Source organism: Pipistrellus kuhlii, unplaced genomic scaffold (assembly GCF_014108245.1).
Source record: "Pipistrellus kuhlii isolate mPipKuh1 unplaced genomic scaffold, mPipKuh1.p scaffold_m20_p_95, whole genome shotgun sequence".
Taxonomy (NCBI): Eukaryota; Metazoa; Chordata; class Mammalia; order Chiroptera; family Vespertilionidae; genus Pipistrellus; species Pipistrellus kuhlii.
Genome location: NW_023425601.1, coordinates 19,522 through 33,866, shown reverse-complemented (window position 1 = coordinate 33,866; position 14,345 = coordinate 19,522). Strand labels below are relative to the sequence as shown.

The window sequence follows — 14,345 nt, the reverse complement described above, 5'->3', positions numbered from 1 at the left end:
TTTTAGTTTTTAAATTATTTTTATATATATTTTATCGATTTTTTACAGAGAGGAAAGGAGAGGGATAGAGAGTTAGAAACATGGATGAGAGGGAGTCATTGATGAGCTGCCTCCTGCACACCCCCCACTGGGGATGTGCCCGCAATCAAGGTAACATGCCCTTGACTAGAATAGAACCTGGGACCCTTCAATCCGCAGGCTGACGCTCTATCCACTGAGCCAAACCTGTTTCAGTGGGGTTGACTTTTAGATCCCCGTTCTCACCACATCAGCACAACGTGTCCTACACAGTGAACACTTGCACAACCTTGTGTATGGGGATGTCCTGCTGGGGTTTGTGATTTGGCCCCTGTCTGCCTCCAAGACCTCAGACTTGTATTATCCTAGCCCGCTCTCATTCACTGCTTTCCCTGCTACCTGTTTTCCACCACACTGGCCTTCACTCCTGCCCTAGCAGAAGACAAAACCAGTCCTGCCTCAGATCTCCTTGCTCTTCCCTCTGTACTCCTTTCCTTCTAGACTTTTGTATGTTCAGTTCACCAAGAGATCAATTCCTTGTCCAGATCTCAATATCAGCACAGTCTATGGGATGACCCAGTTCCCACCTGGAAAAGCTCAGGGCTGTCAAAAGAATTTACCTTTTGGCTCTAGCCAGTTTTGCTCAATGGATGGAGGGTTGGCCTGTGAACTGAAATATCCCAGGTTTGATTCCGGTCAAGGGCACATGCCCAGGTTGTGGGCTCAACCCCCAGTAGGGGGTGTGCAGGAGGCAGCCGATCAATGCTTCTCTCATCATTGATGTTTCTAACTCTCTCTCCCTCTCCCTTCCTCTCTGAAATCAATAAAAGTATATTTAAAAAAAGAATTTACCTTTTGTTCTAGCTGACAGCTGACATAGTTCCCTGACCTCCCTTGCTTAGTGTTTACTAAAGGGACTTATAACTGTAAATTCTTCCCCTATCCCTTTGAGATATAGATGTACCTCCCACAGCTCCAGGGTGTCTCTCTCCAGGGCCATCCCCTTGAACAGCCATCATCAGGAAGCCTCGGGCCTCTATCTCCCAGTCTCCCTGGGAGGATAGACTCCTGACTTCCATAATGGACAGACACAGCCAACCTAACTGCACTTACACTGAGCAAACCGTTGAGGTTTTTTTTTTTTAATATATATATAATTTTATTGATTTCAGAGAGGAAGGGGCAGAGAGGGAGAGAGAGAGAGATAGAAACATCAATGATGAGAGAGAATCACTGATCAGCTGCCTTCCGCATACCTCGCAATGGGGATCGGATCGAGCCAGCAACCCGGGCATGTGCTCCGACTGGAATCGAACCCGGGACTCCCCAGTCCCCAGCCTGACACTTTATCCACCGAGCCAAACCAGCCAGGGCAACCCGTTGCAGTTTTTCACTTCCCTGACACCACTGAGCCCCTGCTTGCTCCTCTCCCTCCTTCAAATGCCCAGTCCCCTCCCCCCACACACACACCAATGGGAACTGGGCTCAGTCTTGCCCGGTTGGTGAGGCTCAGTGGTTGAGCATTGACCTTTGAACCAGAAGGTCATGGTTCAGTTCCATAACCAAGGCACAAGGGTTGAGGACTCGATTCCCAGTAGGGAGTATGCAGGAGGCAGCCAATCAATGACTCTCTCTCAACGTTGATGTTTCATCTCTCCCTCTCCCTTCCTCTCTGAAATATATATATATATAAATAATTTTTTTTACATGCACATACTAAAAAAAAATTTTTTCCCCCCAAAAATGCCCCAAGCCCTAACCGGTTTGGCTCAGTGGATAGAGCGTCGGCCTGTGGACTGAAAGGTCCCAGGTTGGATTCCAGTCAATGTTTCTGACTCTCTATCTTTCTCCCTTCCTCTCTGTAAAAAAGCAATAAAATGCATTTTTTTTTAATGCCCCAAGACTAGGAGATAGGAGACCTAGATTTTATTTTATTATTTTTTAAAATATATTTTATTGATTTTCTTACAGAGAGGAAGAGAGAGGGATAGAGAGTTAGAAACATCTATGAGAGAGAATCATCGATCAGCTGCCTCTTGCACACCCCCTACTGGAGACGTGACTGCAGCCAAGGTACATGCCCTTGACCGGAATCGAACCTGGGACCTTTCAGTCCGCAGGCTGACACTCTGTCCACTGAGCCAAACCGGTTTCGGCAGGAGACCTAGATTTTAGTCTCGTGATTTGTCTTGGTTAACTAGTTAGTTACCTGAGTCAAGTTGCTTCATAAACATGATCCAACTACTTTACTGTCTGTGTGAGCTTGGGCAAGCTCATTCATCCAGCAATTCATTCCTCTCAGGGTTGCTGGGGGAAGATGAAAACAGTGTGAGAAGATGAAATAATGTGCTCAGGAAATTAATTCCAATCTTGACCTTTTACTGGGTCTCTCTTATCTAATCTCTTACCCAGAGGAGCAGAGTTTGTGCTCATAAGAGTGTGGCCTCTGGAGCCAGAATCTCTGAGTTTGAAGTCTAGCTTTGCTCTTTAACTTTAGAAAGTGGCTTAACTTTTCAGTACTCCCCTTGGCTGGGTAGCTCAGTTGGTTAGAGCACTGTTCAGATATGCCAAGGTTGCAAGTTCGATCTCCCTCCAGTCATGGCACATATAAGAATCAACCAATGAGCCAAAACCGGTTTGGCTCAGTGAATAGAGCGTCGGCCTGCAGACTGAAGGGTCCCAGGTTCGATTCCAGTCAAGGGCATGTACCTTGGTTGCGGGCACATCCCCAGTAGGAGGTGTGCAAGAGGCAGCTGATCAATGATTCTCTCTCATCGATGTTTCTAACTCTCTGTCCTTCTCCCTTCCTCTCTGTAAAAATATCAATAAAATATCTTTTTTTAAATCAATGCATAAATAAATAGAACAACAAATCAATGTTTTTCTCTCTCTTCTTCCCACCTGCCTTCCTCTCTATCTAAAAGCAATCAATTTTTTCAAAACAACAATACGGTACCATCTCACACCTGTCAGAATGGCCAACATCAACAAATCAACAAACGACAAGTGTTGGCAAGGTTGCGGAGAAAAAGGAACCCTCGTGCACTGCTGGTGGGAATGCAGACTGGTGCAACCACTGTGGAGAACAGTGTGGAGTTACCTCAAAGAACTGAAAATGGAGCTCCCATTTGACCCAGTAATCCCACTCCTAGGAATATATCCCAAGAAACTAGAAACACCATTCAGAAAGGATATGTGCACCCCTATGTTCATAGCAGCCCAATTTACAATAGCTAGGATTTGGAAACAGCCTAGGTGCCCATCAGCAGATGATTGGATCAGAAAACTATGGTACATCTACACAATGGAATAGATGTACCATAAAAAAGAAGGAATTATCATTTGTAGCAACCTGGATGAAATTGGAGAACATCATGCTGAGTGAAATAAGCCAGTCAATGAAAGAGAAACACCACATGACCTCACTCATTTATGGATAATAAAGAGCATTATAAACCGATGAACCAAAAAATAGATATAGAGACAGTAAAGCTGCAGACTGTCAAATTACAGCAGGGGGGTTAGGGAGATCTGGGGGAGATAATAGATCAACCGAAAGACTTGTATACATGCATATAAGTACAACCAATGGACACAAAACTCTGGGGAGGGAGGGCATGTATGGGAGGGTGGGCAATGGTATGTGTACACAGATAATAATTTAATTTAAAAAATGAAGCTTCAAAAAAATTTAAAAAAATAAAAGCAATCAATTTTTTTAAAAGAGTTAAAAAAAACTTTTCAGTGCTCAATTTCTTCATTTGTAAACCAAGGATGATTGTAACCATAGGGTTGTGATGAGGATTAATACAGTAAATATCCTCACAACAAAGCCTGACATCAGTGTAAATAGCATGATGGGGCCTCAGGATCCTCATTCCTAAGAAGCATTAGGCTTTAAGGTGCCTGCAGTCTCTATTATGTGACCCCTGCAGCTGGCATACAATAATATATTAGTTTCAAGTGTACAACGCAGTGATTCAGCATTTATATACCTTACTATGTAATCCCCACACTAAGTCTAGTAACCATCTGTCACCATGCAAAGTAATTACAGTATTAATGAGTATATTGTCTGTGCATCGCACTCTGTGACTTATTTTGTAGCTGAAAATCTATACCTCTTATTTCCCTTCATCTTTTTCACCCATCCATAGGGCAACCAGGCTGTTCTCTGTTTCTGTAAGTCTATTCTTGTTTTGTTTGTTTCATTTTTAGGTTCCACATGTAGGTGATAGCATAAGGTATTTGTCTTTCTCTGTCTGACTTACTTCACTTAGTATAATACCCTCTAGGCCCATCCATGTTGTCATCTTTAAAAAATATATATTTTATTGATTTTTTTACAGAGAGGAAGAGAGAGGGATAGAGAATTAGAAACATCGATGAGAGAGAATCATCGATCAGCTGCCTCTTGCACAGCCCCCACTGGGGATGTGCCCGCAACCAAAGTACATGCCCTTAACCGGAATCGAACCTGGGACCTTTCAGGCTGCAGGTCGATGCTCTATGCACTGAGCCAAACCGGTTTCGGCCATGTTGTCATTTTTATTGCTGTATGTGGTCAGAGTTTTAAACCCATCTCACTCTAGGCAGCTTCCAATCTCCTTCAGGCCTCACTTCCCTGATAGGTGGTCTGAAGTCACTCTTCACAGCACTTGCCAGGCCCACATGGGGTCTTCCTTCCCCACCGTGAGGGAAGCAGAGGTTCTTCCAGGTTACAGGTATTTCAACCCCACCCAGCCCCACCCCACAGGACCCCCTTTTTGACTCAGAGTCCCCCAGGAGTGTGGGGTGGGCTCATAGAACCAACTGGCTGGAAGATGAGGTGGGGTGCTGGCTGGTTACTGTCGAAGCCTAGCCTCCCTTTAGGGCACATGTGTCAAACACAAGGCCCGCGGGCCAAATCCGTCCCGCCAGGCCTTGCAATGTGGCCTGAACCGCGCTGTCATCACTGCACTCCGCTGCGTTTCCATCACAATGACAGTTTATGACTGTTCAGTAAACCATTCGACCTGCGATTTAGGCTGGATTTTAGATTTTGGCTCCTTCTCTGATTGAGTTCGACACCCCTACTTTAGGGGGATGATCTGGGGGGGGAGGGTGACTAGACCTCATTTTTAAAAATTCTTTTTTATTCACTTTTTTTTTTTTAAGAGAGAGAGATCAATTTGTTGTTCCATTTATTTATGCCTTCACTGGTTGATTCCTATATGTGCCCTGACCAGGGATCAAACCCACAACGTGTGGGGACGAGGTTCTGCCCAACTGAGCTACCTGACCAGGGGGACTGGACCTCATACTGAGTCCCTTCTAGGACTTGGAGATGTGAGGACGGGACTGAGAGAGGTTTCCTCTGGGTCTAACACCTCCCCCCCTCCCTTCTGTCTTCCGGTTTTCAGTCTCCCCAAAGGACCGCACACTGTGATCCAGTTGAAAGGAGCAACCACAACTCTACTTCTACTCCCCTGGCTGCACTTCTCCTCCTCCTTCTGCGACCAGAGCCGTCAGTGACCAGTCGCTGTCACACACGGCTTTGTCCACATCCTCTTCCAGCCATCCCCTAAGGGGCAGACCGGATGGCACCGCCAGCTCTACAGGGGACTCTCCGACCTCCCTGGGAATGAGCAGTGTGAGCCGGTCACGCATGCGCGGACGGCATTTTCGCCAAGGACAGGCCAACCCAGCCCCCAGCCCCGGTGGGGGCGGAGGGCGCATGCGCACAAGCCCTTCGCCGCTTCCAGCTGGGAAAATGCAGTGAGTGGGTGGTGGCGCCAAGCCGAGTCTATGCATCCCGGCAATGCGGGTGGATCCCGCCCCCCACCCCCCTTTTTTGTCCCTGGGTCTGGGCTTCCCACACTCAGTTGGGTCTGTAGGGCAGCCCCGTGCCGGAGTCTTAGCGGGAGTCCTTCCGTTTCCGCTGGCAGTTCCTCTAATTATTACAATGAACCAGGGAGTGACGAGCACAGCGAACCTCAGGCGCCTTTGCTTAGACTTAGAGGGGGCGCAGCCTGCACACGATCGCCACCCGGCCTTGGTGTCAGACCGGGTGCCTTTTCTTCCCCACCGGGAAGTGGCAGGAATAAGAGAAACCTGGCGCTGGCCCGAGACCGTTCGCCCAGACACTGGGGTCTGTCCCGTCAAGCCCCTAGAGGAGCAGAGCCACCTCGGAGCTCCTAGTGATGTCAGACCGGGGCCTCCCACCCCCGCCCCTGGGGCAGCCTCACATGGCGCAGGTGGCCGAGGGTGGAGGCCACAGCACTGACGCTCCCATAAGGCGCATTAGTCCCACTTCGAGGTGGAGGAAGCTGAGGCTGGGCGACCGACACGACGTGACCCAGGTCCCACAGCCTCTCCTCCAGCGGGTGCGTGCTCAAGGTTGATTCACTGCCTCTAAAGCCTGGCACCCGGGGAGCCCCCCACCCCCACCCCGCTGGCCCCCACTTCTAGGTGCTGCCCGATCGCACTCGCGGGGGGGAGGGGGGTGTTCACTAGCAGCTGTCGCCCCACGGAAGCTGACTCATCCCCCCTCCCCACCTCAATGTATTCTGTTCAAAATCTTTCCTAATTCGACCCAGGTGGGCGGGGAGGTGAAGGATTCTCAGAATCTCTCCCTAGTCCTCCGGATTTGGGGGCCGAGGGAGTGGTTAGAGAAGCTAGTTTAATCCCTGGGCTGGAGAGCAGGGTCCTCCCCCACAGCCTCCTCGGCTCCCGGCCTCTCCCTTCCTCCACCTCCATACTGTCAGGATACCATCCTATCCCTCCCTCCACAAACAAGCAGACACCCCCAACTGGCCCGGTAATGGCTTCCCTGAGCCTGCAGACTGCTCCCAGCTTTCTAGCCTTCCTGCTGGGTGAATGTGTAAACCTGGAGGTAATTCTCCCAAGGCTGTGAAGGCTGACACTACGCTAATCACAATACTGACTGATTCCACGCAACGATTCCGGATTAGTGCGATGTCACACATATGCATGCATTCACTCAGCAGACGCTGCCATCTGTTCTGCCCGGGGCCCTGTATGCCTACGGTGGATACAGACATCAGAACAGACCCCTGATCTCTCAGAGGGAAGTACTGGTTCAAAGGTGCACATATAGAGGTGTGTGTGTGGGGGGGCATCTCATGGTCCTAAGGAAAGTCTGTGGGGTGGGGTTACCACCTGGCTGGGTGGCTCAGTGGGCTGAGCATTGTCCCATGCACGGAGAGGTTGTCTGTTGGATTACCTGTCAGGGCACATGCCTGGGTTTCTGGCTCCATCCCCCGAGGAGAGCAGGGAGCAGTCAATCGATGTTTCTCTCTCCCCCGCCTCTCCTTCTCCCTCTCTCTCTCTCTCTCTCTCAAAATCAATAAAAAATATATTTTAAAAAACACAGGATGCCCACTTAGATATGAATTTAAATAAATAACCAGTACTTTAAAAAAAATACATTTTATTGGTTTTGTACAGAGAGGAAGGGAAAGAGATACAGAGTTAGAAACATCGATGAGAGAGAGTCATCAATCAGCTGCCTCTTGCACACCCCTCACTGGGGATATGCCCGCAACCAAGGTACATGCCCTTGATTGGAATCGAACCTGGGACCTTTCAGTCCGCAGGCCGACGCTCTATCCATTGAGCCAAACCGGTTTCAATAACCAGTACTTTTAGTTAATAACAATTTTCATGCCCTAACCCATTTGGATCAGTAGGTAGAGCATCGGCCTGCAGGCTCAAGGGTCCCAGGTTCAATTCCGGTCAAGGGCAAGTACCTTGTTTGCGGGCACATACCCAATGGGGAGTGTGCAGGAGGCAGCTGATCAATGTTTCAAACTCTCTCTCCCTCTCTCTTCCTCTCTGTAAAATATCAATAAAATATATTAAAAAAACAATTTTCATAATAGTATGTCCCAAATATTGCATGGGAGATACTGATGCTCACAATTATTTGTTGTTTATATGAAATTAAAATTTAATAATCATCTGGCAGCATTACTGTGCATTGTTGCTGGAGAGTACAGTGTTATACAGGCTGAAGTCAGCAGCTGTGGATTATGGGGAGCCCTAAAAGTGAGGGGAGACCACTGGAAGGGTTTACAGCAAGGAGGGTAACATAATAACATTCGAGTTTTAGAAAGAAACTTCTACTGGCTTCTTGGAAGGTCCCTTTAAGAGGGACAGCAGTGGGATTTGACCAGGTGCAATAATACAAGAGATTTGGGGTGTTGATAATACGAAGATAGGAGAGAGGAAGTGCCAGATTCAAGGAGTAGGTAGGACTTGAATCAGCAGGATTTGCCAATTGATTACATGGAGTGAAAAAGGCATTAGCCCCAAGGGCTGGCTTTGGTGTCTGTTAAGGTAGTATTGCTGCCAAGACCAGTTTGGCTCAGTGGATAGAGCGTCGGCTTGGGGACTGAATGGTCCCAGGTTCGATTCCGGTCAAGGGCATGTACCTTGGTTGCAGGCATATCCCCAGTGGGGGGTGTGCAGGAGGCAGCTGATAGATGACCCTCTCTCATCGATGTTTCTAATTCTCTGTCTCTCTCCCTTCCTCTCTGTACAAAATCAATAAAAAAAAAATATATATATATATATTTTTTTTTAAAGGTAGTATTGCTACTGAGATAGAACAAGTTTACAGCGAAATGATTGAATTTAAGGTAAGTCATATGTTGGAGGTGCCGAAGAGCCAGCTGGTGTGAGGGGCTAGCAAATGATTGGCTATCTCATCCTGAAGTTAACGGAGAGGCGAGCTGGAGGTAGAGATGGAGAAGTCTTCAGCAGAGAGGCGGTATTGAAGCCAGGAGATTACTGAGCCCCTCGGTGAGGGCGCAGAAGGAAAGGAAGCCAGGGAGACGACCTAGAAAGAAGAGTCAGAGAGGTAGGAGGATCCAGGAAAGTGAGGTATCATGGAAGACAAGGGGGGTTTCTAGGAGGAAGAAGTAATCCACCATGGCAAACACAGCTAGAAAGTTCTGATTACACAGAGGCTGAATAATGCCACTGATTTGGGCCATGCGAAAGTCATCATGACCGTAGGCTGGCTCACTCAGGCTCACTCAGATGTCAACCCTATCAATTCAAATGGTAGACATTCAACTAGCATGTGTCCTCAGCTAGGCTTGCATGTCATTCTCATGTCCTGCACACTGCTTCAGAGTTTATCTATTTTTAAAAATATATATATTTTATTGATTTTTTTACAGAGAGGAAAGGAGAGGGTTAGAGTGTTAGAAACATCAATGAAAGAGAAACATCAACCAGCTGCCTCCTGCACACCCCCTACTGGGGATGTGCCTGCAACCAAGGTACATGCCCTTGACCGGAATCGAACCTGGGACCCTTCAGTCAGTCTGCAGGCCAATGCTCTATCCACTGAGGCAAACCGGTTAGGGCTTCTTCAGAATTTAAAACATTCATTCAAATTGTGCCCCAACTGTCCTGGCCGGTGTGGTTGAGCGTTGTCCCATGCACCAAAAGGTCGCTGGTTTGGTCAGGGCACATGCCCAGATTGTGGGCTTAATCCTTGGTCAGGGTGCATATAAGAGGTTAATCAATGTTACTCTCTCATTGATGTTTCTCTCACTCTCCCTTCTTCCCCTCTCTCTAAAAGCAATAAAAACATACTTTTTAAACACTTGTGCCCCAACTCACTTGGAAATTACAAGCACACATTTGGGTCCTCTGCATACTCATCATTTGAGTCTCTCTACAGTTGTCAAAGTCACCTCAGAGCCAGCCAGATCCAGTACAACTCTGTCTTTGCAGGGGTAACTTTAGCTCCCCGCCCCCCCCCCCCAGGAGTTTAAAGGCTTGGCTTGTTGTAGTTCTTATCTCCCAGGAGTGAAGACCACCTTTGTTTTTCTCTCATCTCCTGGTATGGCCAATAGCCCCTGGGGATTGTAAGGTAATGCTGGATGTTGCTGGTTCTGGGTCTCATGCACCCAAACTGATGTATATCCGTTGAGTTCATCTGTTCCTGATTTTCTAACGACCTTGAGCCAGAAGTTTGAGCAATAAAGACCGGGCATGCTCACCCTAACCAGTTTAGCTCAGTGGATAGAGCGTCAGCCTGCGGACTGAAATGGTCCCAGGTTTGATTCTGGTCAAGAGCATGTACCTTGGTTGCAGGCACATCCCCAGTGGCAGGCGTGCAGGAGGCAGCTGATCAATGCTTTTCTCTCATCGATGTTTCTAACTCTCTATCCCTCTCTCTTCCTCTCTATAAAAAAAGCATGCTCAATGGCACAAACCTCCAAGGAAATGGGAGGGGCTAGGACCCAGAGCCCAGTGGGAAGGGAATCTCTCTTCTCTGAGACCCAAGAAGAGGATAGCGTGGCTAGAGAGAATGTTGGAAGTGACAAGAGAGGAAACATTGACCTCACTGTCTCCATTTGCTCTAAACAGGAGCTCTTAACCAAGAGTCAACAGCCCCTTTGGAGTCTGTAGAGAAAATGTAAAGAGCCCATGGATTCGGATGGGAGAGGAAGGCATCTTCATTTTCACTGTCATTAACAGAACTGCAGCATGTCCTTCTGTCCTAAGGGTGTAACAAGCTCCACTAGTGTAGCAGTACCTGTGGATTTGTCAACAATAGAAATCAGATTTTCTTATCCTGGTTGCTGCAGATCTCTCAAAATAACAAACATTATTTTGAAATCATGGCAGCCACTAAATCTGTTGATGGAGCTTGGTGTTTAATGGATTGATAAAGAAGCACATATAACATGTATTTCTTTTTAAAAATTTAAATTTATTGATTGATTTTATAGAGAGAGGGGAGGAGAGAGAAATATCGATTAGTTGTTCCACTTGTTTATGCATTCAGCTGGGTCTTAAATGACAGCGTCTGATTGAAATCCAGTTTGCAGTGTGTGATCTGGGCTTTGGGCTTCAAAATACCTTGGATACAGAGGACGGCGGCAAAGGTTGAACTGGCGAAAGGTGTTTTTGCTTCTCTATGTATGCCCCTCTGGACTTTTGTTTCTCAGCAGCTCTGTCTCCTAATGTCTCTTCTAGCTACTGTCTCTTAGTGGCTCTCCACACCCCTATCTACCTCTGTGATCTGGCCTGGCATCTGTTCCCCGCGATCTCTTCAACATATTCCTCTCCATGTGGCTCTCAGGATTCTCCACCTTCAGCTATTCATGTCTGTGTCCCAGAATCCGGTTCTCTTACATTCCTTTGTCTGTGTTTGTACTGTAAGTATCTCTTTTCCAAGTGAATTGCGCTCTCCTGGAAGGCATGAACCCTTTATTATTCCTCTGGGTATCCCCGCTTAAAGCCTAGCATAAGAGAGTCTCTCAGCAACGTCTATACTTGAATGAAGGATTTTTCTGAGGAGTAAGGGACTCGCAATCTCCTGCCGCTCCCCGCCTCCCACAGAGCTGGCTGCCTGCCCCCGGCCAGCTAGAGACTTGGGCGGAGGGTGTGGCACTGTGCTGCGGCTCTTGGGTTCTTTCCCCAGGTGGCACAGCTCTTGGAGGGCACCTTGCCATGTCCTAACCCTCTGCAGGAGACCAGAGCAGTCAGCACACTCCCGGACACCCCGCCCCTTCGCCGCCCCGCCCCCTTCGCCATTGGAGGAGCGCGGGCAGCTGGCTCCGCCCTCTCCGTAGGCCCCTCCCACTTGCCCGTGGGAGGAGCGCGGACAGCCGGCCCCGCCCCCTTCGCCATTGGACGGGCGCCGGCAGCAGGTTGGGGAGAAGCGTGGGAAAGATGGCTGCGGCGGCGTGTCGGAGCGTGAAGGTATCCGGGTCCTAGCCCCTGCGGCTTGCCCCGCTGAACCTGCTGGGACTTTGGCGGCCGTGGCAGTTGGGGGAGGAGATCGGTGCGGGGAGCAATGGTCACGTGATTCTAGGCCCGGTGTGGCGGCAGTGGGGCTCGGGGCGGGAGGTGAAGGTCAATTCTCTGCAGCACGTGTAGGTGGGGTGCCTGGATGCACCCTCTGGGGACGAGAAGCGTAGAGTTGTGATCGGTTAGGAGAGGGGTCACCCCTGAGCCACTCCCCACGGTGGACCGGGAGCCTCCCTTGCCTGGAGAACAGGCAGAAGAAAGGGTCTGCACAGCGCAACCCCTGACCCTACCTCTTCACAGGGCCTGGTCGCCGTTATAACCGGAGGAGCCTCGGGTCTAGGTCTGGCCACAGCGGAGCGGCTGGTGGGACTGGGGGCCAGTGCTGTGCTTCTGGACATACCCAGCTCGAATGGGGAGGAGCAAGCCAAGAAGTTAGGGAGCAGCTGCGCCTTTGCTCCAACCGACGTAAGTGGGGTCACTTCACACACACACACACACACACACCCAAGGCACCAGCCTTGGGTCCCTCCCTCCCATAGGCTGCTGTCTGCGTGAGGGGTGGGCCTGTCTCCTTTTCTTAAAACAACATTTTGATTGATTTTTAGAGAGACAGAGAAACATCCATGTTAGAGTGAAACATCCATCAGCTGCCTCCTACCTGGGATTGAGTGGGCAACCCAGGCATGTGCCCTGACCAGGAATCGAACTGTCAACCTTTTGGTGCACGCTACCACACCCAACCCACTGAGCCACACTGGCCAGAACAACCCATCTCCTTTTCCCTTCACATTCTCCTGGAGGGGCATAGTTTGAAAAACTCATGGTGCCCTGTACTTTTATATTTACAAAGTTGAAAAACTTTTCATGAAACAAACTACGGACAGTAAAGTTTGGTGCGATCACCTTCATACCGCTAATTCTCAAAAACGCGCTCTGATCCACAGCAATTGAGAATCTCCCCTCGTATGGGAAATTATCAAAAGAGGGCATAGTAGATAGAGCATCAGCCTGCGGGCTGAAAGGTCCCAGGTTCGATTCTGGTCAAGGGCATGTACCTTGGTAGCGGGCACATCCCCAGTAGGGGAAGTGCAAGAGACAGCTGATTGATGTTTCTAACTCTCTATCCCTCTCTCTTCCTCTCTGTAAAAAAATCAATAAAAAATATATTTTTTTTAAAACTCATTTTGAAACACTGACATTTTCAGCTTTCTCTGCCCCGTTTTCTCCTGGCCTCTCCCTTGTATAATTCCGCTGTCCCCTCCCATAGGTTTGGTGGGGAGCGTGTGTGCTGGGTGATGAGTACCTCCCCCACTTCTCCCTCTCAAGGTGACCTCAGAGAAGGACGTGCAAGCAGCTCTGGCTTTAGCGAAAGAAAAGTTTGGCCGTGTGGATGTGGCCGTCAATTGCGCGGGCATCGCGGTGGCCATCAAGACCTATAACGCAAAGAGGAACCAGGCCCATACCTTGGAGGACTTCCAACGAGTTATCAATGTGAGGCCTTGGCGAGTCTCTAGGGGTAGGAAGATGATGTGCCGGGCTGTGGGTGCCCCCAAAGCTTTTAGGGGATAAAAGGCTGCCTCTGCCTCGGGTTCTAACCATGGCTCTAACTGGTCCTCCAGGTGAATCTCGTAGGCACTTTCAATGTGATCCGCCTTGCGGCTGGTGAGATGGGCCAGAATGAACCAGACCAGGGAGGCCAGCGTGGGGTCATCATCAACACTGCCAGCGTGGCTGCCTACGAGGGCCAGGTGTGTGAGCAGGGGCAAGGCTTGTGCTTCCCCCGTGACCTGTTGGGTAAGGTGACCAGACGGGACGGTCCCGATTTTTGGAAAGGGACAGATTGTTCAAAATCGGGACTGTCCTGCCAAATCAGGACGTCTGGTCACCTTAGTGTTGAGGGTCCTCCCACCTATGACCTCCACTCTTTCTCCAGGTTGGACAAGCTGCATACTCTGCTTCCAAGGGGGGCATAGTGGGCATGACACTGCCCATTGCTCGGGATTTGGCTCCCATGGGCATCCGGGTGATCACCATTGCTCCAGGTAAACCTCTCCCCTCCCTGCCACACCTGGGATTGGGTGGGATCCATGGGCAATGGAGAGGGGAATAGCAGCCGCAGCCTTCCATCCCCGGGCACAGGGAGGCGCTACAAGTATGATAAGGAAAGGGGGGCCTCTGACTGTCTTTTCTAGGTCTGTTTGGCACCCCGCTGCTGACCAGTCTCCCCGAGAAAGTACGCAACTTTCTGGCCAGCCAGGTGCCCTTCCCCAACCGCCTGGGCCACCCCGCTGAGTACGCTCATCTGGTCCAGTCCATCATCGAGAACCCGTTCATCAACGGAGAGGTCATCCGGCTGGACGGGGCCATCCGCATGCAGCCTTAAAGGGAGGGGGCAGACGAGACACACACTCTTCCACCCATCGGCCCCCCCCCCCTCCCCGGCGCCCTGTGCTCCAGCCTGGGAGGAAGCCCGGTAGCCATGTGGTCACTCTGCCCACTGATCACCTCCTGTGCCTAATAAAGCCTATTTCTTACAGAAAGTGGGCAGT

The 14,345-nt window shown here is 49.6% G+C and overlaps 1 protein-coding gene and 1 long non-coding RNA gene across 2 annotated transcripts; both read left to right on the top strand.

Moving 5' to 3' along the window:
- The first annotated feature begins 1,769 nt into the window (after nt 1–1,769).
- LOC123651947 lies at nt 1,770–7,799 on the top strand. The gene is made up of 3 exons (XR_006740960.1): nt 1,770–1,809; nt 7,154–7,157; nt 7,729–7,799. It is a non-coding gene; the product is annotated as an uncharacterized LOC123651947 (long non-coding RNA).
- Nucleotides 7,800–8,645: 846 nt separating this feature from the next.
- HSD17B10 (hydroxysteroid 17-beta dehydrogenase 10) lies at nt 8,646–14,214 on the top strand. The gene is made up of 8 exons (XM_036428909.2): nt 8,646–8,660; nt 10,847–10,928; nt 11,516–11,748; nt 12,097–12,261; nt 13,123–13,287; nt 13,416–13,544; nt 13,730–13,838; nt 13,989–14,214. Exons 1-8 carry the CDS (start codon nt 8,646–8,648, stop codon nt 14,177–14,179), a joined length of 1,089 nt encoding a protein of 362 aa, XP_036284802.2. The 3' UTR covers nt 14,180–14,214.
- Nucleotides 14,215–14,345: the final 131 nt, after the last annotated feature.

Excerpts from the sequence above, each read along its gene's own strand:
- HSD17B10 (XM_036428909.2), top strand. Across the intron at positions 11,749-12,096 it reads CGGCGTGTCGGAGCGTGAAG|GGCCTGGTCGCCGTTATAAC; the intron begins GTATCCGGGTCC and ends ACCTCTTCACAG. Across the intron at positions 13,288-13,415 it reads ACTTCCAACGAGTTATCAAT|GTGAATCTCGTAGGCACTTT; the intron begins GTGAGGCCTTGG and ends CTGGTCCTCCAG.